General features: G+C 42.2%; 1 protein-coding gene across 1 annotated transcript in view; it reads right to left on the bottom strand.

Annotated features, from left to right (window-relative positions):
* The window catches only part of LOC148040394 (U-box domain-containing protein 43-like), a 30286-nt gene extending 10833 nt beyond the window's left edge, over positions 1 to 19453 (bottom strand). The window contains exons 1-2 of the mRNA XM_087699138.1: positions 17278 to 19453; positions 16660 to 16975 (exon numbers count right to left, since the gene is read on the bottom strand). Of these exons, the coding sequence (XP_087555264.1) occupies positions 16660 to 16975; positions 17278 to 18495 (1534 nt within the window). The 5' untranslated portion in view covers positions 18496 to 19453. The remainder of the gene's footprint in view (positions 1 to 16659; positions 16976 to 17277) is intronic.
* Positions 19454 to 26030: the final 6577 nt, after the last annotated feature.

Genomic DNA, 26030 nt, shown 5'->3' with positions numbered 1-26030 from the left:
CCTCATCAGACTCTTTTATCTTCCCTTTTGGAGCTACATTATCATAAGCAAGTAGCTATTGGGAATAAAGGGCCATCGTGCCTTTTATATGTGCACGAGTGTGAACACACCCTTAGCACATTTGTACTTTCATATATATCTATCTAAAACCTAAAGAGGTACACTAGTCTTTATACCAAACATCAAAGGTGACGTGCTCACACTCATTTCTACTAGTCTCTACTCTTTGTGTGTTATCCGTCATGTTCACTCTCAGCTCCATCAAACTCGTATCAGAGCACAAGGATTGCACACTTCTCGAATCTGAACAAGCACAGGCTAGTCATGCGACCTCAAGTGAGAGGCGTCGGCATCAATATAGTCAGTGTTCAGCAGGTACAAGTCAGCAGCACAAGGTCAACACGGTCGACGGGGGGCCAGGCTAAGATTGCACGACGGTTCAGGCGGGCTGTTAGAGAGTAGGCGACAGGCGACAAGTTGACGGGGGATCATGCGAGACTTGCACGTGACCAGGACCAAGCGGGACGAGCTACGACAGGCGTTCCGATGGAACAGGCTGCAACATGTTCGACAAATCACCCGTGACTAGACGGGCCACGGGTCACGAACAAGCCTGACCTGAAAATTTGGGGCTTTTTCCAGATTTGGGGACTTAAATGCAGAACTAGACAAACTGACTCAGAAATTGCAAAATCGATGCACATTTGCTCGGGAATTTTGGGGCTTTTCACATTTTAGTAAAAAACTTTCAATTTCACTGAAATTTGTGCACACTAGACCCGAGAAATTTGGGGATTTGTCCAGACTTGATGCGAGCAAAACAAAACAATGATACTTGTCTCAAAAATTGCAGGAATTGGTGACATTTTGCCTTTGACATTTAGGGCTTTTCATGTACATGCAAGAATTGGGCTGAAATTTACCCAATTTCTCGACATTGATGCACATTGGACCCCGTGCAATTTGGGGCTTTTGCTATTTGGGCGAAATTTGTGCGCCATTTGGTCATTTTATGTACATGCGTGTTTAATTCCATGCAATTTGGACATCTAGCACTTGAAAATTTTGGGGGTTTTTCTAAAATTGCTCTTTGGCAAAATCGGCCTATTCTATGCATGTCAGAGACAGTGCAGATGTATGGTTGATGCTTTGAGCACAAAAATTTTGGGGCTTTTGATCGTGCATGTCAAATTTTGTGTCTGTGGGTGCATATACAACAGAAATTGCAGCTAAATTTTGGGACTTCTCATGTAATGTGATGTATTTGTCCTTGGAACAACTGTAATCAATTGTGGAGTGCTATAGCACAAGGTTTAGTGCTTCTGAAAATTTATTTGCAGATCTCAAATTTCTGCTTTTACATGGTTATTTATTGCTGGCTGGTACTGTTTGTACCTTAGTCACTTGTGGGACAGTTTGGGCCTGCATTTGCTGAATTTGTTGGTCACATTTGGGCTGAAAATCATGGCTGGCAATAGTGACAGCAGTCATCTCATGCACATTAAGAAGCTTGAAGGAGCACATAACTTTGCAGTCTGGCAAAAATAGTGCTATAATATCTTGTTGCAGAAGAAGCAGGCAAGGCCGATTAAGACCAAAAGGGCAAAGCCCGCAAACATGGAACAAGAAGACTAGGATGAGTTAAATGAGCTTGCACGCTCAACCATCGAGCTATCAATTTTTTATGCCTTGCTGTTTAACATTGAAGGTTTGGATTATGCATATGCTATTTGGACTCGATTGGAAGAACTGTATGCCCTGAAGAGTGCCGCAAGCAAAGTTTACTGGCTGAAAAAGCTTATGGATTTGCATATGAAAGAAGGTACAGCAATGTCTACTCACTTGAGTGAGTTTAACTCCATTTTCAGCCAGCTGGTTGCCTTGGAGTTCAAGATTGATGAACAATTTAAGGCTACGTTCTTGCTTTGCACTTTGCCAAAGAGTTGGGATACATTCAGGACTGCTATGAGCAATTCTAATGTGATGCTTTTGTATGCTGATGTAGAGAGTGCTCTACTCATGGAAGAAATGAATCCGCAGAACAATGCATCCAGTAAGTCTTCCAATGCTTTACATACTAGGGGCAGATCACAACAGAAAGGAAAATCTGATAGCAAGGGACACAGTAAATCACATGGTAAGGATGTTGAATGCCATCATTGTGGCAAGAAGGGTCACTTTAAATGTGACTGCTACAAATGGAAGAAAGAGAAAGGAAAGGGCAAGAAGACAAATGATAGCAAGGAAAAGAAGAAAGAGAGTCAACCTAAGAAGAGCAGTGTCAAAATTGAAGAGGTGAATGTAGTCACTCATGACAATGACAGTGGGACTGACATACTCTTTGTCTCTTCACACTTTAGTACACATGTTTTACTTGCAGATACGGATGATGACATGTACACTTGGATTCTAGATTTAGGTGCTTCCTTTCATGTCACCCCTCATCATGAGTGGTTTTCTGACTATACAAGGGATCGACAAGGTGTTGTCCATCTTGGGGACAACTATGCATGTGACATTGCAAGTATTGGCAGTGTGCAGTTGCAATTTCAGCATGGTTCTGTCTTCACACTTCAGCATGTACGGCATGTACCTCAGCTCAAAAAGAGCTTGATTAGCACAGGGCAGCTAGATGACGATGGATTTTGTACCACCTTTGGTGATGGGAAATGGAAGATCTGTAAGGGATCTAGAGTGGTTGCCAGAGGTTGCAAAAGTGATACCTTGTATCCTCTCCATGGATCTAGTGTGTGTGACCATGTTGTTGCCGTGACCAAGCAGCCAAGTGTTTCTTTGTGGCATGGCCAGTTGGGACACATGAGTCAAACTGAAATGAAAGTGCTTTCTCATTTGGGTTACTTGCCTTGTCTTCGTTATGCTAATTTTGAGCATTGTAATCATTGTGTTTATGGTAAACATGCACAAACGTCTCATAAGAAATCTCTTTTGCTGAACTCTTCTCCTCTAGAGTTAATACGTTTCGATTTATGTTAGATGCCAGGGTTATCTTTAGGGGGAAAGAAATACTTTGTGACCTTTGTCGATAATGCTACACGGAAGGTATGGGTTTATCCTATTCGTAGCAAGGACGAAGTGCTTGACAAGTTTCAAAAATTCTTGGCATTGGTTGAAAATCAAACTAATAAGACACTTACGTAACTTCGCTCTAACAGTGGTGGGGAATATGTGTCCAGGGTCTTTCAAGCATTTTGTGACATCAAAGGGATAAAGAGGGAGCTCACTGCCCCTCATAATCCACCCCAAAATGGAGTTGCAGAGAGTGTATGAATCAGACCATACAAGATAAAATCCATACTATGCTGTATCATGTTGCATTACCCCATGGCTTTTGGACAGAGGCTGTTATGACAGCTGTTCACTTGATTAATCGGTCACGAAACAGGTCTTTTGGGGGGGGTTATCCCTCAGGAAGCGTGGTCCGGTAAGCCATCTCCATATGCTCACCTAAAAGTGTTTGGCTATGAGGCTTTTGTGCACATTCGTAAATAAGAACACAGCAAACTTAAGCCAAAGTCTTGTAAATGCATTTTTCTATGATATAGTGACGAGGGTGAAATGGGGTATAGATTATGGGATCCCGAGAAAAGGAAAATAGTACGCATCAATGATGTTATCTTCCGGGAAGATCGCATGCATAAACAACCAGAAAAGACTAAGGAGGTCTGTAGGGTTGTATTCCGAGAAGAAATACCTTTTGGACAGCAAAATGTACACTCCGTACAACAACAAATACCTGCTGTAAATGAACTTGCAAATGTGGAAAATAATGCTGGAAATGATCAGCCAGCCATTGCCCATAATGATGAGCCATTGGATGTGCAGGAACAGCCAAGACAACAAGCTGTTAATGCTGATTTGCAAGCTGAAATGCTAGGACAGGAAGCTGAAAATGGAAATTTGCAGGCTCAACAGCCAATAAACAATGATCATTGGCTTAGGAGATCGTCTAAAGCTACTAGACGACCTGATAGATTCGTTCCTGATGCAAACAATGTGGCTGATTATGTCATGGTGACAGACTGTGGTGAACCGTCTTGCTTCAAGGAAGCAATGGATAGACAAGACAGCAAGAAATGGTATAAAGCCATGTTGTCAGAGATGGAATCTCTTGAGAAAAATGGCACTTGGGACTTGGTGCAGTTGCCTAAAGGGCAAAAACCGCTTCCATGCAAATGGGTTTACAAGATGGTCACTTCTAGCTCCTTGCCAAAGTACAAAGCACGATTGATTGCGAAGGGATACAAGCAAGAACATGGAGTTGACTTTGATGAGATCTTCTCTCCTGTAGTCAAGATGACTACATTGAGAACCATTTCGGGCTTGGTTGCAGCTGAAGATATGGAGCTCATACAGATGGATGTAAAGACTGCATTCTTACATGGTGATTTGCATGAAGACATATATATGCAGCAGCCTGAAGGGTTTGTGGCAAAAGGGAAAGAGACGATGGTATGTAAACTCAAAAGAGTTTGTATGGGCCGAAACAAACACCAAGAGAATGGTATCATAAGTTTGATACATTTATGCAATCTCAAGGTTTTCATAGAAGCCAAGTGGATCACTACTTGTACGCTAAGAAGGCATCAGATGGCAGCCTAATTATCTTGGTTCTATATGTAGATGACATGCTGATTGCTGGCAAGGATACTTATGCCTTGGACTGACTCAAGATAAATCTTCATGGCAGCTTTGACATAAAGGATCTTGGTGATGCAAATCACATTCTTGGCATGCGAATACTCAGAGATAAGTCAAAAGGATTACTCTATCTATCTCAGCAATAGTATATCTCTAAGGCTTTGCAGCGTTTCAATATGGAGGAGGAGGGGGGGGGGGGGGGGGGGGGGGGGGGGGGGCGAAGAGGGAACAATTGGGATTCCATTGCCTCCATATGTGAAACTCAGTGCAAAGGACAACCCTACATCTGATGTGAGAAGGCTGAAATGGTCAATATACCATATGCTTCAGCCGTTGGCAGTTTGATGTATGCTATGGTTGCTACACGTCCTGACATTGCCTTTGCAGTGGTAGTGGTTAGTTGATACATGGTAAACCCTGGTAAAAAGCATTGGAAAGCAGTGAAAGGTATTCTGAGATACCTCAAAGGCACAAAGGATTTGTGCATCTGCTTTGGAAAGCAAATGGCATCTGTCGTTGGCTTTACGGATGTAGACTATGCTGGTCATGCGGACTGTAGAAAGTCCACTTCTGGGTATGTGTTTACCTTCACAGGAGAAGCAGTCTCTTGAATCTCTAGGCTACAAAAGTGTGTTGCACTGTCTACTACAGAGGCAAAGTATGTGGCTGCCACTAAGGTATGCAAGGAGGCTTTATGGCTTTCACGTCTGGTGGGGGAGCTTGGCATTACAGAGTTACCTGTTCTCCATTGTGATAGTCAGAGTGCTATCATGCTAGCATGGAATCCCGTCTTTCATACAAAGACGAAGCACATACAAGTGAAGTAACACTTCATTAGAGATATACTTGACAGCAAGAGCATTGAGCTTGTCAAAGTGCATACAGATGATAATCCTGCAGATCTTCTCATGAAGGGTCTTCCAAGGACAATGCAGTTGATTATGATTGCATGTGATGGCATCACTAAGCATTGGATGCTTGGCGGGTCATTTTTTGCCCAATGTCAAAGGCAAGGCCTAGTCGATCTTGAACGTGTCATTGGAGACCTCAATTTGATGGCGAAGGACTCCAACATGAAAAGGCCCAATTTTTATTGGGAAATTTGTGAGAAATCTTGATAAATTTTAACCCGATTCGAAAAGCCCCACATCTCATGTGAAGTGCCCCTTAAAGAATAAATTAAACCATCAATACTAAAGGTTTAACAAAGGAAAACTTTGACAAGCCTTGGTTGTGTCGAACGGGCTAGAGATGACACCAATGTGGAAAGTCAACCTTGTATAGAATTACTCGTTGTACAACAAAGCACAAACTAATAAAGAACACAATTAGGGTTAGGGTTACTCAAAGACAAACATTGAAGAAGATAATGAAGTCTCTAGGATCGGGGTAGAGAGTATAAGTTGGAGAGTATCTCATACTCTAATGGTTCCCAAAATGCAACAAATATCCTCTGAAAGTGTAGGGCACCAGGCTGGAAACTGTCAAAAGTATGTAGATGATCATTGTAAACAACACACACAACAGATCTGATGATGTAGAAGGTTAAACACAGCTGCAAATGATGACGTGGCAAGCAGGCCATGCAGCTGATCAACAAATGCAGGCAATAGATGACTTGTAGCAGCATAACGCATGGACTAGCAGCTCCTCAGACAGATGGGGATGGCTGGAAACAGCCACCAACAGGCTGTAGACTGTTGTTAGGCAGCGAACGCAGGGTCAGGATGTCAAAGGAAGCATGGAAAATTGTTGTAAGAGACTGCTGAACACAAGAGACAAGGTAAAAGAGAAACATTGTAAAAGAAATGAACACTACACAAAGAACTCAAAAGCAGAGAGATGCTCGGGAAATGGAATCCATATACCAAGACATTACACAAAGAACTCAAAAGCAGAGAGATGCTCGGGAAATGGAATCCATATACCAAGACATGAGACACTACATATCCAATGTGAGTCAATGGCTGTGAAGGCACCAAGACCAGCTCCCTCTCTCCACCGGAACCTGAGGAGGTGAATAACAAATGATGATACAAGTGATTATGGAGGAGGAGTACCTAATATATAGGCCAAATCAATGCCATAAATGCCCTAAACATCATGAAAATGACAAATATAAAATGCCTAAAATATCTAGAATGTGCCCAGCCCTCTCTAGCATGCACAAACTCACACATGAACTAACATATCCGCTAACACCCTCTGTCAAATCACGGGTGATATGGTACAATATAATGATCCATACAACAATAACCACCAGAAGAGAACAATGGATATCTAGGTAGGGAATGGGCAGCCCACCACCAAGATGCTTCGGAGAGAATCTGATGTCAATGTCGATCATACCAACTCCTGAAAATAGAGAAGAATCATTGCAACTCTCAATATCTATCAACAATGTCTCACATTAGCATACAAGACCGTCCTCTCAAAAATGTCTCTGATCATATGTGACCATGGATTCCCCACCTTTGGCTAGACCGCCAATGTGTCCCCTCATGTAAGCTCACACTAGGAGCCAATCCTGCTCTCTGTCAAAGAAGCAGCTCATCATGAACTTGGATGTCAATCCACCTCTAAGATTTGAAAACCTACCAAACTTCGGTCAATGTATCAAGGAAACCCTTCTCTGGATCCTATGCACCTATATACATGTATAGATGAGGCACAACTGTCCCACCTCACCACCCTATCACACTCCTCTGGCACTAGAGAGCTGTGAGGGATGTCTTGCATCACCTATACTAGCAACCTGGAAGGGAAGCCCTGCAGCCATTGCCAGGGCCACACAACTAGAGCCTAAACCTAGACCTGGAGATGAGGAAGACTCGCCAAAAGAGTCGTCACCATCCACACCTACTCCTTCCATAAAGCTACTAATGTCCCATAGTCCTTCCAGAGGTGTCCCTTCTTGCCAAAATATTAGCACTCAGACTTCCTCTTCTACTATCGTATAGCACCCCTCTTTGAAACTAGAACATCTAAAGCACAAAGAGATAGCATCCTCACAAAAACCGGAAGCTGAACACGACACGTCTCCAACATAACACTTGTAGAGGAATAAAAAATATCTACATGTTGTCCATCAAGAGATGCCAGAGAAGCCATGATGAGGTAGATACAAAGAAGATGAATTAGCAAAGGATGGTCACCCAGGTTGTAAATCAGTCACACCAGTCAGAACAAGTCCAGTAGCAAACCAGAAGTCCAAATGCATAAAACAACAACCGGAGTAGCGATCCTAAGCTCTAATACCATGTCAAAAGTGGATGCAGTGATGGAAGCGTGAAAAATTGTTGTAATAGACTGCTGAACACGAGACAAGGGAAAAGAGAAACACTGCACAAAGAACTCAAAAGCAAAGAGATGCTCGGGAAATGGAATCCATACACCAAGACATGAGACAGTACAAGTCCAACGTGAGTCACTGGCTATGAAGGCACCAACACCGGCTCCCTCTCTCCACCAGAGCCTAAGGAGGTAAACAACAAATGATGATACAAATGAATGTGGAGGAGTGCCTAATATATAGGCCAAATCAATGCCATAAATGATGTCGGACCGGCCAATAATAAATGCCCTAAACACCATGAAAATGACAAATATACAACGCCTAGAATATCTAGAATGTGCTCACCCCTCTCTGACATGCATAGACTCATGCATAAACACACAAATCTGCCAACACGAGAGGGTTGTGGACTGATCATCAGTTAATGGAGAGGGCTAGATGTAGATGCGAGCTGATGGACTGCAAACTCGAACTGAGATATCCGTCGAAAGGGGTGCGGACAGCAACAAGGAATAAGCGCCAACAATCTGCAAAACAAGAATAGGCTGAGTGTGGGCAGCCTGTCTATTTATAGAAGTGTCGATCCTCCCAAATTAGGATTTGGCTTATGGTACACACTCTCTAGGAAAGCATTTTTTTTAATGAAAGTTTGGTGACTTACATGTTTGGGGCTGTTTAAAGAGCTAATCCAGTTTATAATGCTATTTTTAGCTCAATAAGAGTGAGCTGCAAGCGTCAGGTAACTCCGACAACATTTGGAGTAAGTCACCAGGTAGGGGGCACATTCGGCATGCATGCTATGGCAAATGGAACTCCCCGGAGGTGTGAAACCAGCCTTCCTTCTTAGCAGGGGTGGTGATAACCTGATTTAACTCAAATGACAGCAAGCATCAAATGCATGAATCTGAAAATACACACTTTACCACTTAATCTAGGACAGTCGATACCCATTTGGCCCCAACAACTGGCACCCATTGTAGTATTTCTATATCTTGTATTGCTATAAGGTTGAAATGCAACTGAGATATAAGCTGATCTCCTTCAATCTTCAATACAAATGCCTATCATAAATGACTAGCACTGCTTGGGCACAATTTGCCCCTTGATTGTACAACAATCCACACTCAATTTGGATCTTCGATCTCTCACATGCGAACCACAATAATTTGGGAATGGGCTACCTTACAAAGGCAGCTGTGGAAACCATAATGGTTGCTGCACACTAGGGTTCAGCAGCAATTTCTTCAATTGCTCTTCATCAATGGCTAAAATATGCTGAGAATCAGTGAGGGAATGTCAAAGGATGAGAGAAAAAATTAGCTAAAAGGAGTATCTTTTGAACAATAGCTCTAATGACAATTCTAATGTCACGGACAACTTTGAAAGGGAGGCAAAATGAAACCGGCTTGTTCACTGGGAAGGGCGGTAGTGTACAACCAAAATATATAAATGCTTTCACCCAATTTAACAGTCGCCCACTTTACCTGAACTTAAAGACACAGAATCAAGAAGAAAAACAGGAAGCTAGAATGCTCCTGTTGCCACACAGACACCCTATTGGCCCCTAAGTTAGGCGCCCCTTGCGGTATTTCTTTATTTTTAAAAAGAGGAGAAAGTACAATGGGCTGTCTTTCACCTATTCTGGGTGAAATTTGGCAACATAACAGTACAATTACTGACCCAAAACAAGTTGACCAGGAGGGGAAACTCTGCCCAAGTCTGAATCTTTTGGTTGGAGTGCAGAATTGACCATTTCAACCTGCTGTATTTACTGGTTCAGACCTGTTCTGAAACCTGTTTACAACTCATATTGTTCCCTGTACTGTTCAGCCCACTGTAATTACTGGTTCAGACCTGTTCTGACACCTGTTCTCAGCTCATATTGTTCCCTGCACTGTCTTGCATCATCTGGGCCAAGTGCCCCTTGATTCTGACATCAACTGGGCTCTGTAATACCCTCTGAATAGTCCAGAATCAGTTCTGGTTTAGTGCTGTTTCAGACACTTGCTTGGTGAGGCTACCACCCTCACCTGTCCCTGCTGGGAACTGCAAACAACTGCTCCTGTTCCTGGAGAAAGGAGGCTCTTGCCTCATGCAAAAACAGTATATTCCACGCAGTTGTACCTGAATCAAAAGAAAAGCCCTTGATTCTGCAGCATAACCATACTGTCAGGGAGAGAAAGAGAGAGAATAGGAAGCAAGCTCAGCCCTCTGTGCATCATAGACAGGGTAGACCAGCTCTCAAGAGCTCTCCATCTGCAGCAGCTATCCATCTCCCTTTCACAAAAATGAGCCCCCCATGCATTGAAACTCGTTTTTGTGCTGCCCTCTCTCTCTCTTTTGGGAATTTATGCCCAAATTGTGACCCAAATTGTGACACATGGCATACATGTAACAATTTTACTGTTTAAACCTTTCGGTCTAAAATTCTCCATCCTTGGTTCAAAATTTGACCTCGGCACAGACCAAAGGATTAATCCTCGTACAAAAACGAAGATAATGACACGAACAGATTCTGGGGTCCAAAAATAGTAACTCCCTAAATTTTAGGAGTTGCTTCCATTGCATCCCACTAGTCTTCTGACCATCTTTGCAGACTATGGCTACATCCAAATTTGCAATGTAGCTCAACTGAAAGTGAATTTCCACTGATGACCCCACATGGACTAATCTCTTGAAGATTTGTCCATCTTCACTTTGAACTAGTCTCTTCCAGGCTAGTTCTTCAACACACTTGTCCATATACACTTTCACAAGTCTCTTCCAGACTTGTCAATCTACAGTGCCATCAGCCTCTTCCAGACTTGTCAATCTACAGTGCCATCCTCCTCCTCTTCAGTCATCATCATTCATCAGGTGGACTTCCCATTGGAGAGAGAGGCCAACGCAAGTGTCCATGCAACTAATGACTCACTGTTGTACACGACTGTCTCATGTTTAGTATATAGATTCCATTTCCTGAGCACATCTCTGAGATCTCTTCCTTTGCAATGTTCTTATGTTTTCTTTCTCTTCCGTCTTGTGTTCAGCACTTTATTTTAGTACTTGTCTATGCTTCCATTCCTGCACCATTTCTGACAAAGACAAGGCCATGTAACTTATCATTAGTAGAAGTGCACGGAGGAGCCATCTGGAGAATATAGGAAGAGACGATAGAGGATAGAAGGTATATAGAGAGAGAATACAGCCAAACCAACAGCAATGACTTCACAAAATGAGAGTTCACACACAATGGAAACCAAAATCGAATTAGAAAAGAAGTGCAACTATTGCAAAAAGTTGAAAATACAGCCAAAGGATGCCAAAAACAACAAGAAAGAAGTGCGACTATTGCAAGAAGTTGAAAATACAGCCAAAAGATACCAAAACCAACAAAAAAGATCTGTACATACAGTCACCCAGCCAGCAAACAAGGTCAGAAAACCAAAACGCAGGCTAAATTGAGTGTTAAATGCAGCAAATTGACGATGGCAAGGCAAAAAGCTGTCGCAGACTGAAAAAGCAAGGTCCTAGGCACAAAACGCAAGCTGTACTGGACCATAGACAAGCTGGATAACAGTCAACAACAGGTCACCTGATCAGAAGAGGTAAAACAAACCTGTAATCAGCAGAAAAACAACAGCAGGAGGAAAGATCCTGCAATCTGATACCATGTCAAAAGTGGATGCAGCAACAGAAGCATGTACATATGCTGAAGTAGACTACTGAACACAAGACAGAGAGAACAAAAGAGCACCGCAAAAGAAAAGGACTCAAGAAGAATGCTCAGGAAATGAATCCATATACCAAGACATGAGACAGTACAGAACCAATGTGAGTCACTGACTATGAAGGCAATGGCACCAGCTCCTCTCTCCACCAAGAACCCATAGATGATAGATGAATGATGATGACTGTGGACGAGGAGTGCTTGATATAGAGCAAAATAATGTCAAAGCATATGACAAATCAGCCAACAAAACCACATCATAAATGGCCAAATAAAATGCCTAAATAATCAAGAAAATATATTGATGTCCTAGCCCATTGAATCACATGTACAGACTCAACCATGAACTAACATATCTGCTAACGGGTGGGTCATTCATCATTCTATATTTTGTTGTACTATTCACCCCATGATTTGAGAGTGTTAGTGGTGTACATACCATGATTGTACACAAAGTCTATTTGAGTGCATTGCGTTTCTCAATGGGTTGCACATTTATGGCTGGCCAACCTGCATTTGTGGCCTCATTAATTGCTAGCCGACCTGATCCTTATTTTGCTCCATTTCGGCCTATTTAAAGCATACCTCTCCTCCATCTCATAATCATCTAATAGATGCACATTGCATCCTATTGGAGAGGGAGACTAGAAACACTCTGCTGCACCCACAGCCTATTGTTTACAGCAGCTTCATCTTTTTGCTTCTATTGCTCCAAATTTCTCTGATAGAATGATGGAATAGATGCAGGAGTAAAAGTGTCTCCCTTGCACTCCCTTTACATAGAGTTTTTCGACATCAACACCCAACAGGAACATTTTAAAGTTTGGTGGAGTGAACACTCAATGAGAGCTTTTTGAGTTTTGCTTTTGGAGCTATACGAGAGCCAAATAAATTTACCAATAATCAAGGATTAAATTTAACCTGATTTTTCCATTGCATTTGCTGACTCATTTTCATAGCTAGTACTCAATTCCCAAAATGATTAATCATGCTTTCATCAGCCATAGTTTTTCGCATTGTCCTATAGTCATCTTTGCTGCAGTTTGCAGCAATCCCAAGTACTAACCAGTTGAATTTTAGTGTCCCCCGATCCTACTCATTGCTGTTCATGCTCCTAAGTATGCTACCTGCATTTTCAGCCTGTTCACTATCAACTCTTCTGTCCATGCTTCATTACAGCTTACAGGTGCATTTGCTGCCTTTTGCAGCATAGCTGACCTCATTTGGGTATGTGCATGATTGCATGATCGACTCATAATTTCAACGATGAAGAGCCTCTGATGATGGAAACGCTAGTTGTGATGTGAACTTGAAACACAACCTCGGGTGAGAAGCCACTAGCTCCGTTACACCATGCTGGAAGGAATACAAAGGCCTAGTCATAAAGTCACCACTGAAAATCCAAGGACCCCGATCAAAGATAGATCCTTTAGAGAGACAATAGGATTTGCGGGGAGTAACACGGTGTGTGTGTATGGCAAACACTGAGAGAGAAGAGAAACTCAAAAACACAAGAAAAACACGACAATGATGCACTGAAACGTGCTATGAGAAGAAAAGTTGATACAATGGAGCCAAAGCGCAAAAGATAACTGCACTATCCTATTTGAATCAAGCGACAGCACGTGTGGGAAATTTGTAGAATGAAGGGAGCGAAACACAATCCTCGGGGCAATGGGCTATCGAAGTAATCACTAGAAGGTGAAGGACAACTATTGAGGGAGCGAACCGCAATCCTCTAATGTCGTCGGAGATGTGAAAGATGATCACCAACTGTCGAGGGAGCAAACCGCAATCCTCTAATGCCGGGAAGCAACCTGGGCAGCAAAACACAAATTCCAGAGTGGAAGCCATCAAAAGCAGGGAGAGTAGCCCAAATGCTAACGCCAAGTGGATAATGATGACGCCAAATGATGGAAGATGAGCCAGGCTGCAAAAACACAAGTCCCAGCAACCTCCGTGATAGACAAGTGACGGCAAGTGATGGAGGAGAAGCCAGCCGCAAAAATGCAAGTCCGAGCAGCCCCTGTGGTAAATGAGTGACGCTAGGTGATGAAGAAGTCACGTTGCAAAAATGCAAGTCTCAACAGCCCCTATGATCAATGAGTGATGAAATCACTGACCCTCGATGATAGAGACTATTGCTAGAGGCTAGGATGTTGGCGCCAACTTGGAGATGATGATGCCAAGCAAGGAGAAGGCCTCCAACCTAAAAAAACGCAAGTGAAGGTGGAGCCTGATGAAGAAGGGTGTTGACGTTAAGCAGATGATGGTGACGCCAAGTGGAAGATGCTCCAAACGCAAGGCCTAGTGATGGAATAGGGCGCCTGAAGCAGAAGAGGAAGGGTGAGACAGCCATGAGCCACGAACTACAATGTCCACTTGAAGGGGTGTGAGAGCAATGGAAGGCACTGGTGAGAGAAGGGAAGGGTGTCTGATGATAGAGGAAGAGGGGTGAAGAATGAGTGAAGAGTGATGGTAGGAGTATGAAGAATGAATGAAGTAACTACCTATTTATAGACATAAGTTGTCTAGGGTGGCGCACCATTGTGTGGGCACCCACTAAAAAAGTGGCCAAAATTAAACACCAACCTTTTTTGGGGCTGTCTGTGGGAAACCCTGAATGAAATGTGTAAACTGAAGTGGTTTCTCAACAAATGTGTCTTCTCGAACCTGAGGAGAAGAGGGTGGGATAAAAGGCTCAAGGTGAGCCAAGGGTGGGGAACAAGCATGGGCTCTCAATGGAGTGGACTATGGAGGAGATGTGGGCCGTGGGAGCCACTGGACCCAAAAATGGGTGGGAGAAACCGCTGCACAATGTAGTGGTCTCCAAGAGGACTTATCACCGCGTGAGGTCTTAATGCCTTTGTTTGCTTGTGAGGACTTAGTGTGCGTCAGATGCGTCTTATTGCCTTGAGCATTGTAAGCCGAGAACCAATGCAAAACAATCTCTATGGCCCAAAAAGGAGAGGTAGCACAAGGAAAGCCTGGTGGAAGATGCATATACACTGGTGGGGTAGGGAACAAAGGTCGATGTCGACAATCTTTGAGGGTGTGACTGTTCTTGCTACAATAGGAGCACCCAGTAGACACGCAATTTGACAATGGAGATGCCAAGATACCATAATGCCAACTTGTAAACGAGAGAGTGGGAAGGAGAAGAAGGATATTTCCCAATGATGCAACGGAAATGGTAAGGAAATTAGATGTTGATGCCAATCCTACAACTTGTCTTTGCCTTCACTAATGCAGAGGATCTTCATGGCTCAGAGTGCTTCTCGCTCTAATATTATGTCAAGAAAATGATTGAGAAACCAAAGAGACAATAGGGTTTGCAGGGAGAAACACAGTGTGTACGGCAAACACTAAGAGGAAAAAAGAAGAGAAACTCAGATGAATGAATGAAATAATGAAGTAAATCTAATACAAGGGTGCCGTAGCACAAAGGATGTCCTGGAGCAGAGAGACTGCCAAAGAAGTCTCTAAATCTGAAAACGCACAGATAAAGATGTGTCGCCTAGAGCAAGGAGACCGTCGAAGAAGCCTCTAAATCTACAAACACAAGGATGAAGAGTGACTGATGAAGGTGACCTCCCGAACAGCCCAAACGTAAAGGCTGGATGCCACCAAGGACCAGTACACTATCGCCAGATAATGGAGGAGGGGCAAATGCTGCAAACGCAAGGATGAAGATCCTCTAATGATGGAAACACCAACTGTGATGTGACGCCAAATGGTGGAGCAGCCGCCAGATGCTGCAAAAGCAAACTCCATCAGCTAAGAAAGATGACACCTAATGATGGAGAAAGGAGCCGGGTGGAGGAGGACCTCCACAGCAATCAAACACAAGGATGAGTTGTCACCTGAAGGGGAAGAGCTGACACCTAGCAGGTGAATACTGATGCTAGCAAGGGTAAGCACCAAACGCAAAGGAGGGGCTCTAGAAGCTATCACCTATGTGTGGATGATGACGCCAGCAGGATGGACTCCAAATGCAAAACTGATGCAAGAATGCAAGGCATCTAAAGAAGATGAAGGAAGCAAAGAGGAGAGAGAAATGTCTCACGAGTGAGTGTGGTGAAGTGCTGACAATGGGGGATGTGCCGTATATATAGACATGAATTGTCTAGAGTCTCGCCCACTAAAATCTCTCGTACGGTGCTCCGACTCTCTCGGAAGACCCTAGAAAGCCTTTTGGGGATGGAAGCTAAAACCAAAAATGGGAATGAAGAAGGAATGATGTGGTTTCTCAACACTCGATCTGTCAAGATCTAACTACTATTAATCACTGGTAGATCAAGTCCAAGGCTCACACATGTATCAAAGGATGTACTATCAAGGTAATTGCGAAATGTTTCACCCCCAAAACATCACCTTTGGGAAAGTCCCAAGTGAAACGGTTAAATAATACATAGGAGACAGTTTTCTTTATAAACAATGAGTTACAACTTATAGAATTACACCATGCAGATCCTTTCACATCAACAAATGATGCATATCCTATATATGTAGTGTCCAAAAACCTCAAAAAACAAGTTTTTTTTCCATTTAAAATCATGTCACTCAGCTGTTTCACTCAAAGCATTTCGCGTTTCAGTGAAACGTTTCAGCCGTTTCAGCTGTTTCGCATTTCAGTGCCAGCGAAACACGTTTTGCGGTTATATCATGTACTATACCTTTTGATTTTCTAGTTGTTGCAAAGCTCACATGAATACTAGATTGGACATCTCTAATTTTTCTCAATTACCCTTTGTAAATCTTAATAGTTAAGACATTTTCATTTTTGCTTGTAAACAACTATGTTCTAACAAAACCTTAAAATTATGCCAAGACCACTTCCGAGGAAATATTTGCATGGCTGAGACATATTAGCCTTGACAGCACAATTCTATAACTGCAATGGGATGCACTGAAAACTATAATACCAAGCATTGCCATGAGTAAACCTTCTTGTTTTAACACAAACACAAAGAAGAAGGGTAGGACAGGCTCTGACCATGACTCAAGTGTTCAATCAAAGGTGTATACCAATTTGCCTTTGCCATCTCCACAATATACTTTTCATCTCTGTCAATCAGCACCTCCAGAATCTGTTTAGCATTTTGTGAAGCCTCCAAGTCGTTCCCATTGTGTAAAGTGACCAACAAAATAATGGCACCCCTTACTTCACTAAGCTTCTTATATGCAAACGCATGAGATGGCTTGCCTTGCAGTAACTCCAGAAGTAAGGAGACTGCCAGCTTTGAGATGCTGATATCCCTTGAAAGGCAGTGAACCACTGATTCGACTCCACCGGCATCAAGTAGCTGCTTCTGTCAAAAGAAAGAACCAAAACGTTCTTCTCATATGATGCTGTCACATGCACATGTGCAGACACTTTTTCATTTGGTAAGACCAATAGTCTCACATTTAATTAAATAACAAGGAGTGATGCAAGCAGTTAAGTCATTGCACGCATACACGCACACAGAGAACACAATGCATGCAAAGGCAAAGGCAGAAAAATGTTGCTTACTTCATTACTCTCATCCCCTGGAATTACTGTGCAAAGGATCAACAGCAAAACTAGAAACTTATGACACATGCCATGGCAAAGACAGGAAGTGTTGCTTACTTTATTACTCTCATCCCCTGAAATGATTGTGCGAAGGGCCAACAGACTTTTTTTCTTGATTTCTTTATTCCCTGACTTCAGTTTTATGACTATATCAGCAACCAAGTGTTCTTCTGATATCCAGGATCTCATGTTGGAGTTTTTGTCACAAAGTTCACATAGATCCTCCAGTGCCTGCTTAACATCAGTCTCATCTACTGATGCAAGCTTTCGTTTCACAATTTGAATGCGAATGCAGTAATTCATATTCCTCCATTCTATAATACACTCTTTGATTTTATTGTTAGGCTTCAGGCTCAGGTCAGACAGCAATTCCTTGGTTTGTGGATCTGTTTTGTTACCTTTGTCAAACCACTCCTCAATCTTTGCTCGCTCGTATGTCTTGTCAGAAGTTATAGTTACAGGATCCAGCATCACCTCCTTTGTCAAGGGACACTTGAATGAAGGTAGAGGAGGTAACTCTTCAGAGGAATTCATTATGTACCACCTGTCTTTGTAATCTCTTCTTACATCTTGCTGTGAATGAGCGGCATCAGCATTTGAGAGAAGTGCAATGATTTGTTCCATATACACCTCTTCTTCTCTTTCTTTTCTAACCGCTGCCTCTTCCTTCTCTCTTTCTAGGCTAGCAAGCTGTTTCCTTATCTCGGATTCTTCAACTGGCACACCAACTGCCCTAGCAATGTCTCTTAGCAAGCCATTCACAAATACTTGATCGGTGTTGTGCTGTTGGATTCCCAACTCAATCTTGTTGATTATTTCAAGCTTCTGCTGGGAAGCCTGAAACTCAACATGCTGCATTTGATCTCCTAGTTCTTCAACATTGTGCCGAATGTCCATGGCAACCTCAGTGCTCGCAAGTGAGAGAAGTGCCAAAGACTTCCCTATATCCCTGATTATCTGCTCAGCCTGCTTCACAATGTTTCGACAATGCACAAGCTTGTAAAATTGCGACCTTGTCTTGTACAAGTCAACCCAACCCCTGGCTTTTCTGATGTCCAGTTCTATGGCAGTCAATGCCTCCCTGGCTGCCTGTGAGCCTTCCAATTTATGAGGATCGAGTGATTTGAGTACAGGAAGGATCTCGTGGATATGTTTGGAAACTACAGTGTAAGTATCTTTGTCAACAAGAACATCCTGTGCTGCAATAGCAACGTCTACAATTTCAGTTGTAAGCATTGTAAGCGCAGTACTGATTGGGAGAAGTTCCATCAACATCTTCACAGATGGTTCTTCGTAGCACCGTTAAATTCTGTGTGTGTGTGTGTGAACCTTCAGATGGGAAGGCAGTAGTACTACAAGTAACTGTACTAAGCCTTACTCCTCAGAGGCTTCGAAAAGGAGGCAAGCACAAAGACAGAGAAATGCAAATAAACCTGAAGATGATCACAACATGAGCATGTTTTCTGCCTCTGTACAGCGACACATGCGAAAGACCCAGATTTGCAACATCAAACCTTCTAAATAAGCATTAGCACCTGGACATGAATTAGAAAGCCAGAGAAGCTGATTGTCAGAGGCGTAAAATTCGATTGCTTAGGATGCATTAAAGCGTGCATCAATCGACGAAGGCCAGTCACATGCATCCAGAGAATGTATGGAGGCCTCAAAAAGCTACTCCTGACGTCTCACCCTCTCCTCGTGCTCCTCCCTCTCCTGCATTCTCTGCGTCACCCTGCTCTCATTTTAACCAGGGTTAAGGGTGCCGTCAGCCGGCTTAAGTCCTCTGCTCGGATGTCTATTTCCGGAACTTTCTCTCCTGTGTAGAGACACCAGCACAAAGTACGTCGTCATCCACCATTAAGCCGTCAGTGAGGGGAGCTTTATCTTGCAGCCGAAATGATGCCAAAAAGGAAGTCCTGTAGAAAGAACGAGATGGATGGTCGATGTCCTCCTGTCTTGGACTGTGGAAAAAGAATGCGATGCACTGCGATAAACCTCCTGTGAGAAGCTCCTGGACGCAACAGATTATGAGCTGGTGAGCTGCACGATCGGTCGATCGGGCCGCAGATACCCCTCGTCTGTTGGCAGGAGCGACGCGCAAAAAATCAGTCCTTGGCATTGCTATTCATGACTGGCATGAAGTAGTCCGGACTCGGAAATCGCAGCGAAGTCTCCTGCGAGACCGGAACGACGAAGACCCGATCAAACAGACGCTTTAAAGGATTTGATTATCATAAAGGTGTCTTCTCACGGGTTACTGTAGCTCATAACTTCATAGCCAATGGTCGTAAAGGGGAGCCCCCACAGCAGACGGGAGTCGGGACCCGTCACGCTGGTCCTTGTGTTCACGAAAAGCCGAGGTTTAGTATAAGATTTGTTTTAGAAAATTATTTACAAATTTCATATTGACAAAATACCTTAGAAAATCTAAGGTTAAGTTCAAAATTTGTAAAACTTGAAGATTTTTGTATTAGAGTTGAAACATGTTTCTCATGAACATTGAGCAACCTGTGTGCATGAATACTACTCTAGGGACAACTAACAACATGTCATGCCAGCTCTAACAGGACCAATAGAAAGCTTCCAACATGTTGCAATTCCCTCCAGTTGCGCCAAGGGGCAGCAGCTTAACAAGCGAATGCTTCACATTAATGGCAAAGAATCTATTACTTTTCCCTGCAACTGGAGGACAAATGCACCACCGAATGGTCAAACCAATAGAAAGAGTTGTTGCTTCTATACCTTGTAAGCCTTGCATTAGACCTCCCCTTTTTCTAAGGAGATGTTCCCACAAGGGTTTCTCATCGAGAACGGTTTCCAACCAGTTTCCAACTAATTTGTTCTAATGTTTTATCTCGTTGTCTTGCCATGCTAAGTTTTTCACCTTGACGTTGTAACAAGGCTAGTACCTCGTCCCCTCGCTCACTACTGCCGCTCACCTCCTCCCTTTGCTCCTTACCCTCATTTGCCCCTTCTTCATCATCTTCTTCCCTTACATGACATTTATGGTTTTGTTCTTTCTCTTGATGTTGAAATCGAGGACAACATGTTTCCTTCTTTATTACTTGTATTGTTTTCATTCCATGTCCAATGCTCACCCCACCATGGCCCTCCACCTCCTCCATGCACCTTCCACATGATCCTCATGCAAGTTGCTAGTCTTGATGATGAGAATCACCTAGATGAGGTGCTCAAAAATTTTAAAATTTAAAAAATGGACGGCGAAAAGCAACAAAACATAACACTTTTTTTTTTACCAAAAGCCACTGGACCATGTGTGCATACCCAAAAGGAAAGGGTTTTTCCACAAGGTCACCACCCTTTGAGTATTTTCATAAAAACCCATAGGAGCAATTCCTATGACGCTAATGCTTTGGGAACCGTTTTTTGTTCCCATAATTATTTTTTGGGCCACATGGGGGGTTTTCAAACCCCCCTCCCCCCAATAAAAATAAAAATGTGGTAGCAACAACACCCTTCAACCTTCCACCTTATGTGCACCTTCTCTATTGATCGCTTTCAACAACAAACCACAGGATCCCTGCACCCACCCTACAAAGGCAGAGAACCCACATCATTCCGTGTCTATAACGTAGGCCATGCATTGTCTCTACAAAGCCAGTAGCTTTTCATCTTAGCTGATTACATACATTGTTGTGTGGAATGTGGGCCCAACTTTGGAATGCTATTGTGCACGAGATAAGTATCACTAGCCAATAATATTTATGGGCCCTACACTACTATGACCCCCGTAGATTGTTGCATGGAATGTTAAAATTACAATAGGCAACCAATACATTCATGCTAAGTGGAATGTGAATAGTAGTTGGATATCACTGACCTTATTCAGTTTTTGCCCCATACTTTGTGTTGGATGGACTTGTGACCCATTGTGATTGGTTCGATTTCTATGAGAAACCTCATTGTATTGATTGGTAGAATTCTATATTCATGCTATGAGAGAAGACAATGCATGATTTAGGGAGTTTTTTGCTTTCCAATCTCATTGTTTATGCACCTCTCAAACATGATGCAGAATCACCTAAACCAAGGGGATATTCTATTAGTAGGAGAGTTCTCTCTATCAGGAAAATGGTGGCTATTGCTATATTTTGCCTTGTTAGAGATTGGTGAACACTTTGGGGTTCGGAATTCCATTGTCTCAAAGATTGTGTGCAAGTTTGTGGATGTGGTCTTGTTACATACATCTTACTTTATACAATGGCCATGTGATGTTGGAGCATGGGCTGAGTCAGGGATGGATTCATGCAACATAGGGGTTTGCCCAATTTTTGTGGGGCTCTTGATGTCACCCATGTGAACATGGACAAGCCCAAAGGTGTTAGTGCATCAAATTGGCTTGATGGTAATAAGAACTACTCCATGTCAGTCCAGTGCATTGTGGACAGGGACTTGTGCTTCTTCTTGGATGTTTATGTAGGATGGCCAGGTGCAACTCACAAAAGTTGCATTTTCCATAACTCCAGATTCTATACATGTGCACTTAGTGGTCAATACCTTTCTAGATTACATTTCTCTAATAGAGTGTTCACCATGAAAGAGTACATCATAGTCTATGGTGGATTTGCTCTATATGATTGGTTCATGACTCCCTATAGATTGCCAAAAATGGACCTAGGGAGGGAGTACATCTACATCATTGCATCCACAATAAGTGTTGTCAAGCGTGCTTTTGGTCACCTAAAATAATGATGGTGTTATTTGAATGGAAAATTTTCCCATCCTTACCCCAAGTTCCTTGCCAGATGCATTGTTACATGGTGTGCATTGGATAATATTTGCATTGATTGGCGAGAAAATTATAGATCATGCATGTGGTAGTTTTGTGTAGGAAGATAGACAAGTGCATGCACTGGCACAAGCATATAGCACAGAGATACAAAGAGATTGTCTAGCTCATTATCTCATGCGACAATATATGTGATGCATCTCATGTTTTTTCATTTGATCAACCTTTCAAATGTTCCATGTTACATCTTTGTTCAAAGCTGTGGGTTTTATTGCATTAACAATGTATTGTATGCTAAGTTGCCATATTGAACAACTCAATGACAAGCATCATTAATCTAACTTGGATTAAAATGAACGCATTCCCTAGGTTGATGCACTTCAACTCCCATCATCATGCAAATGTGGTCCATGCCTTGTCGATGACAACAATTGATTCTCAACATGTTTTTGCTACTGTCCCAATAGGTTGCCACATGCAAAGTGCATTTTTGAATGTGCATGCTACCATGTCAATATACTCATGCATTTATGGCTACAATTTGCCATTTGCTACTTTGCCTATGCTACCACATCATCCAATCCATTTGTGTTATTAATGCTTGTTGACAACAATTGATGTAGCCACTATCTTGCAATGCTACATGCCCGTTTGCCTCCACTTCAATCATCACAAATTTGCATTGACACTCACAACATAATTTGTTATTTGTACTAATCATTGTACTTATTCATTAGCCTTGTTATAATTCAATATGTATCTTAATTGTCTATCTACTACCCCAACACTAAACCTATTTCCATCTTATTTTGTGTGTTGTTTTATGATTGTGTTTCTATTATGCAATCTTTGTCTTATTTGCAATTCTGTGCTATGTTGTTATTCATGTTCTCTTGTTGACAAGTGAGACAAGACAGTTTAACATTTCGTGTGTGTTAATGTTGTGCATTAAAGTTGTTTCCTATACACCCTTTGGACATGTCTAAATATCTCGCTCGTCGATGCACATACATTTCAATGCACAATGAATATTATTTTATTAAATAAGAGGACACATCTCTATAACTATAAAGAGTTTGTCAAGAATAGTGATTTCCAAAATAGGCAAAGTAATTTGATTACAAGACAAGACTCAATCATAGAAAGCATATCCGATCTTTGCAAGTTTGGTTTCCCAACGAGTCATTGCAATTGGAAATCCAATGGATCATTTATGTGATAGGAAGACAAGGCAACCCCACAAATAAAACAAATAGAAGCTTGTAGTCATTGCATGACATCATTTGCATCTCTCCCATTCTGCTTGCAAGCCCTATCATTCTCTATCTGACGAATGAGTCTTTCTCATTGTATTTCAAGAGTTGCATCAAGGGACTCCCTATAGCTAGCCAAGGTGGCCTACAATGCCTCTTGCTCCCATGCTGCTCTCCTCTCTTCTATCTCTCATAGGTGATCCATCATATGTCTTGTGGTTTCCTCCAGGTCCCATCCTAGTGCTATTCTATTTGGTTTGTGACGCTTGTGGCTACCTATCATAGAATTGTCCACATCAGGTTCATCTTTTATGGCTGCTACTGCTCCTTCAACCTCTCCTGTTGTTAGGTTGGGGACATTCCCCACATTGTTTCGATTCTCCTACACTCCTGCATGCTCTTTAACAACTATGAGATTTGATAAAACTTGTAAATCAGATTCCAAAAAAATGGAAGTATGGGCACTGAGAACCTTCCACAAAGACAAGCAATCATGAACTTCTTATGTAAATTGAGCAAAGTAAGGGATTTTCACCTAGAAGATTTGAGGATGTGTCAACAAGGTTGTCACATGGGTCCATTGATCTATGTCCTCCACAATGGCTCTTAATGATGTCATGCATCTTTGTATCAAAAGATATTCGTAGCTTCATTATCTTGCTCTCCCTACTTGTCATATGTCAATAAGATAGATGGCCTGGTGGGATTTTTCACACATAATCAAATATACTCTTTCATTCCCTGTTCACCCAATTCCATTGGGTTTTGCATTGCTTGGCCAATTGGTTCACATTTGATCTTCCACGCTATTGAGCAATGCATTCCCATCTATGGCCATTAGTTCACATTTGATCTTGCATACTATTGAGCAATGCACTCCCATCTATGGCCATTGGTTCTCAATCGTGGGGGTAGGCTTCCAGTCTCAATCGTGTTGTCTAAGTCAAGCTTGGCCCATGATGAGAATCATTGTCTCTCTTGCATCCCAAGGGTCATTATTCACGCCCTAGTCATAAAGAGGAGGGAGGTTGTGGTTGTGTTGGTTCCACTAGCTAGACGCAATTCTTCCTACACCTGCTCTTCTAAGGCAACATCTCCCTCTCTTGGATACAGGTCAGTATTTTAGGTCGAAGGTGCCTGAGGTCCTATTTCTTCCACAACTTGCATAGGTGAGCTTGGATTGTGCAATGGGCACCAAGGATCATTTTGTTCTGCAAAACTAGACCTCCTTGCCACATGTCTATGTACTCGAGGAAAACCTAATGGTGCATTGATTCAAATTTGGGATTCGGTTGGAGTATGAACATGTTGAAACATTTGCCTTGACATGCTAGGTGGGGTGATGATAAAACATGATGATGTGGGGATAAGGAATCCATGTACAACACCCCTACAAATGATTGTTCCATTGGACCTATGGCAGGAGGATATGTTTGAAATTATTGGGTCACAACAGTGTGGGAAGCAATGTTGCCCATGCCTTGCCAAGGCTTGGGTGGTGTCAAAGGCAAAGGTCCCATGGAGAAGGGACTCGATAGTAATCCAATCCCAAATGGTCACATGGTACAGAAAGTGATGTTGTGGTGTATGGCAACATGACACAACAAGAGATGCATCCATGCATGGATCCAAAAGTAGTAGTATTCATCTCTTGCTCTAGTTGAGAAGATGATGCAAAGGAGTCATCCAAGTCATTGAACTTGTCTATGTGGGACTAGTTCTGTGAAGACATGCTAATACAAATGCAAGAGATCCCACATGGAAGAAGAATCAATTACAAGTGAGCATCACACATGCCTTACATAAAGAAGATGCAAACAATGCAACATTATACTATGATTGAATTGAAAAGAAACTTGTAGAGGAAAAATTATCTAGTATTGCATACAATCAACCAACACAAAGACCAATTATCTGAACACAATGTATAAATAGATAAATTTCTCTTTCAAACCTACTATACCTTGACAATGCAACCTACACAATAGCATACACAGTACTTGCAAAGAAAATCATTGCATTGGAATGGAATCCATCTTTGCATACTATTTTACCTAAAAGAAATGAATCCATATTTGCAAAATTGAGCATGCCATAAAAACAACTTTAAAAACATAGTAATGAATGGGTACGACTCTTCAAGTTTGCAAGAGTAAGGATTACAAACACATGGATAAGGACTTGCAGATTAGGAAAACTTGGGCTAGAATATGCCTACATGTGGCTAAGAAGTGCAAATTTGAGTATGCCACAATAATAGCTCAAAACTTTGTTTGAAACACAGTAATGAATGTGCATGACTCTTCAAGTCTGCCCTCTCAGGTGAGCATCCTATGCTCTATATACCACAAGACTCAACATGTAACACTCAAATAGCAAAATCAAATCAAATATTTATTATAAGGAAATATTCATGCAAACCATCTCATAACCATAATAGACTTTGTTGGAAACAAGAGAAGAATGGAGACTTTAAGCCATAACGTGGACATGTTAGCTATATTGCATTTTTGCCCAATTTGTGCTCGTAAATTTTAAAGTCTCTACTATGGTCATTAAGTTCTACAAAAGGGAACTTAGGTACATGGTCACCCTCATTGAAGTTGGTGGTGAAGTAGTGATGTTCAATTGAGATGATTACACTAGAACAAAGGGGTGAGTTATTAATGTGCAAATGCTTCTTTAGAAGAAGTTAAAGGTTTTCATGCTTACATGTGTAAGGATTTTCACTTGGAAGGCAATTGAATTTGCTTTCGAGTAGCCAAGCACCCAATTACCAAAACAATTGCTATGCAAATGAAATACTG

Source organism: Lygodium microphyllum, chromosome 2, assembly GCF_053477565.2.
Source record: "Lygodium microphyllum isolate KBCC chromosome 2, Lygodium_microphyllum_v1.1.10, whole genome shotgun sequence".
Taxonomy (NCBI): Eukaryota; Viridiplantae; Streptophyta; class Polypodiopsida; order Schizaeales; family Lygodiaceae; genus Lygodium; species Lygodium microphyllum.
The sequence above is the reverse complement of the archived record's forward strand: the minus strand, read 5'-3'. Positions and strand labels throughout refer to the sequence as shown.